The 2,383-nt window shown below is 63.5% G+C and overlaps 1 protein-coding gene across 1 annotated transcript; it reads left to right on the forward strand.

The window, feature by feature from the left end:
• The first annotated feature begins 657 nt into the window (after window positions 1-657).
• NOP10 (NOP10 ribonucleoprotein) lies at window positions 658-1,218 on the forward strand. The gene is made up of 2 exons (XM_042894326.1): window positions 658-768; window positions 1,032-1,218. The coding sequence occupies exons 1-2, from the start codon at window positions 715-717 to the stop codon at window positions 1,170-1,172; spliced, it is 195 nt and encodes a 64-aa protein (XP_042750260.1). The 5' UTR covers window positions 658-714; the 3' UTR covers window positions 1,173-1,218.
• The last annotated feature ends 1,165 nt before the right edge of the window (window positions 1,219-2,383 follow it).

Here is a 2,383-nt window from a genome sequence, read left to right on the forward strand (position 1 = left end):
GAGGGGGTAATTAATCTGAACTGTAATTAATCATTAATTGGGGGTCAGTGTGACCTCACAGCCCCCCCCCCCCCGCCCCCCCCCCAGCCCTGAACGCGAGCTGGTTTCCTTCCTGATCGCCCGGAGGGTGGCTGCGACGGCACCGGAAGTGGCTGCGACGGCACCGGAAGTGGCTACGACAACGGCACAGGGGGAGGCGACGCGCTCCCCCTGCTGTGTGTCAGCGATGGACGGGGGGTGGGCGAGGGTGACGGCGCCCGTGCGCCCCCGCCCCCGGCAGGTCCCGCTGTCTCTGTGCTGCCCCGACGGGGTGTTGAGGAGGGTGACGGTGACGGCGGCGCGACACGGGCGGTACGTCGCTGTGACGTCACGCGGTGCCGCTGTGATGTCATCGTTAGCGGCGGCCGGGCGTCAGCATTAATTGATCCCTGCAGGCTGCTGTACCGCCAGGCACGCGCCAGCCGCTGGGGGGACCTGCTGCCATTCCCTGCTGTCGCGCAGAGTGACGTCACGCCCGCCGAAGCAATAAAAAGCAGTGAAGAGTAGCGGCGTGACGTCATCATTGCGGGCCGGGAAAGGGGGAACTACGGCTCCCAGCAGGCGCCGCGCCGCGCATGCGCGCTTCCAGAAAGCCTGCTCGGCCCCCCCTCCCGAGGCCACGCCCCATACGTGCGTGCGCAGCGACGCCCCTTCACTTCCGGTGCAGCCGCCGCCATGTTTCTGCAGTGCTACAGCGATGAGCGCGGGCAGCGCGTTTATACGTTGAAGGTAACGTAGGGCCTTCAGGTGTGGGGGGAAATGGGGGGGATTTGGATGGAGGTGGGCGAGATGGGGACGGCGGGGGGGTTTGGGGCGAATTGAAGGCATGGCGGGGCTGTGGGGGGGGGGTTGCGCGGGCCGTTGTGTGCGTTGGAGCGGTTTGCGGGGCGCCTGGATGGGTTTGAAAGGAGTTTGGCGTCATTTGGGGCGATTTCCGAGGTTTTATGGGCTTGGAGGCGCCCCGTCCTCACTTCCCTCATATCCACGCGTAGAAGCTGAGCCCTGCCGGCCTGCCCACCAGCTCGGCCCACCCGGCCCGTTTCTCCCCCGACGATCGCTTCTCCCGCCACCGTTTGGCCCTCAAACGCCGATTCGGGATCCTCCCAACCCAACGTCCGAGACCGCTGCTTTGAGAACCGGCCGACGTTTTAAATAAACGCTTCTTTATTACCCCCCCTCCTCCTTCCCCCGTCCTCCTTTCAATCCACGTGGTCTGCGGCGGTGGGCGGGACTTCCGGTCTTCGAGCTACGCCCCCTGCGGCGGTCCCTGCCGCATTGTGGGCGGGACTTCCTGTCTTTTAGCCACGCCCCGTCTGCTGCCCCCCTCCCCTCTTCCCCTCCCCAGCTTTATAAGGAGGCGGCGGTGGGGAAAAACGGGGTGCCAAAAAAAAATCCTCGGGTTCGGACCCAAAAGTGAGGCTTGGGGGATGGCGGGCTTTGAGAAGGGGGGGGGGGGTTTGGGGTTCTGGATGCGGTTTGGGGGGGTTAAAAAGCGAAGGATGGGGGGTGGGAGGTGATGCTGAGGGGGGTTGGAGGCCAATTGTGGGGTTTTAAACCCGAAATGGGGGGTTGGGGGGCTCTGATGGGGAGGTGGGCAGCCGGAAAGGACCCGAAACGCGGGGCTTTGGGCCCAAAATGCTGCTTGCAGGGAGGGGCTGTGAGCAGAGCACCCCAAAAAGGTGCCGTTTTTGCTCTCAGAACGGGGCTTTTTTTTTCCCCTTTACGATCGCTTAGAATTTCCATTTTGCACTTCGTTGTCCTCCCGAAAATTCGGTGTTTTTCCCTCAGATTTTGGTCCCTTTCCCCCCCCTTACACCCTTGAGGACCTTTTTCACGCTCCATTGGGGTCCTTTTCCCCCCTTACACCCTTGAGGACTTTTTTCGCGCTCCATTGGGGTCCTTTTCCCCCTTACACCCTTGAGGACTTTTTTCGCGCTCCGTTTGGGTCCTTTTTGCCCCCTTGCACCCTTGAGGACTTTTTTCACGCTCTGTTTCGGTCCTTTTCCCCCCTTGCACTCTTGAGGACCTTTTTCGCGCTCCATTCGGGCCTTGTTTCCCCTCACCCTTTCCTCCCTTTTCCCCTCACCCTTTGCACCTTAGCCCCCCCCACACCCCTCCACCCCATATGGCGGCGGTGCGTTTCGTTGTCACGCCGAGCCGCGGGGCCGACTTATCCGAATCCAGCCCGGAGCCGCCATCCGCTTCCAGTTCCCGCCCGCCGCCATCGGACAGCAGCCCGAGTGCCAGCGAGACGTCGGCGGCGGCGGCGGCGGCACCGCGCGGTGAGCGCCCCCTTGCGGCGGGAGGCCTATAGGGCAGTGTGTTGTTATTGGGGGGGGGGCGG

Source organism: Lagopus leucura, unplaced genomic scaffold, assembly GCF_019238085.1.
Source record: "Lagopus leucura isolate 7727_CA_CO unplaced genomic scaffold, USGS_WTPT01 32824-0_obj-0_obj, whole genome shotgun sequence".
Classification (NCBI taxonomy): Eukaryota; Metazoa; Chordata; class Aves; order Galliformes; family Phasianidae; genus Lagopus; species Lagopus leucura.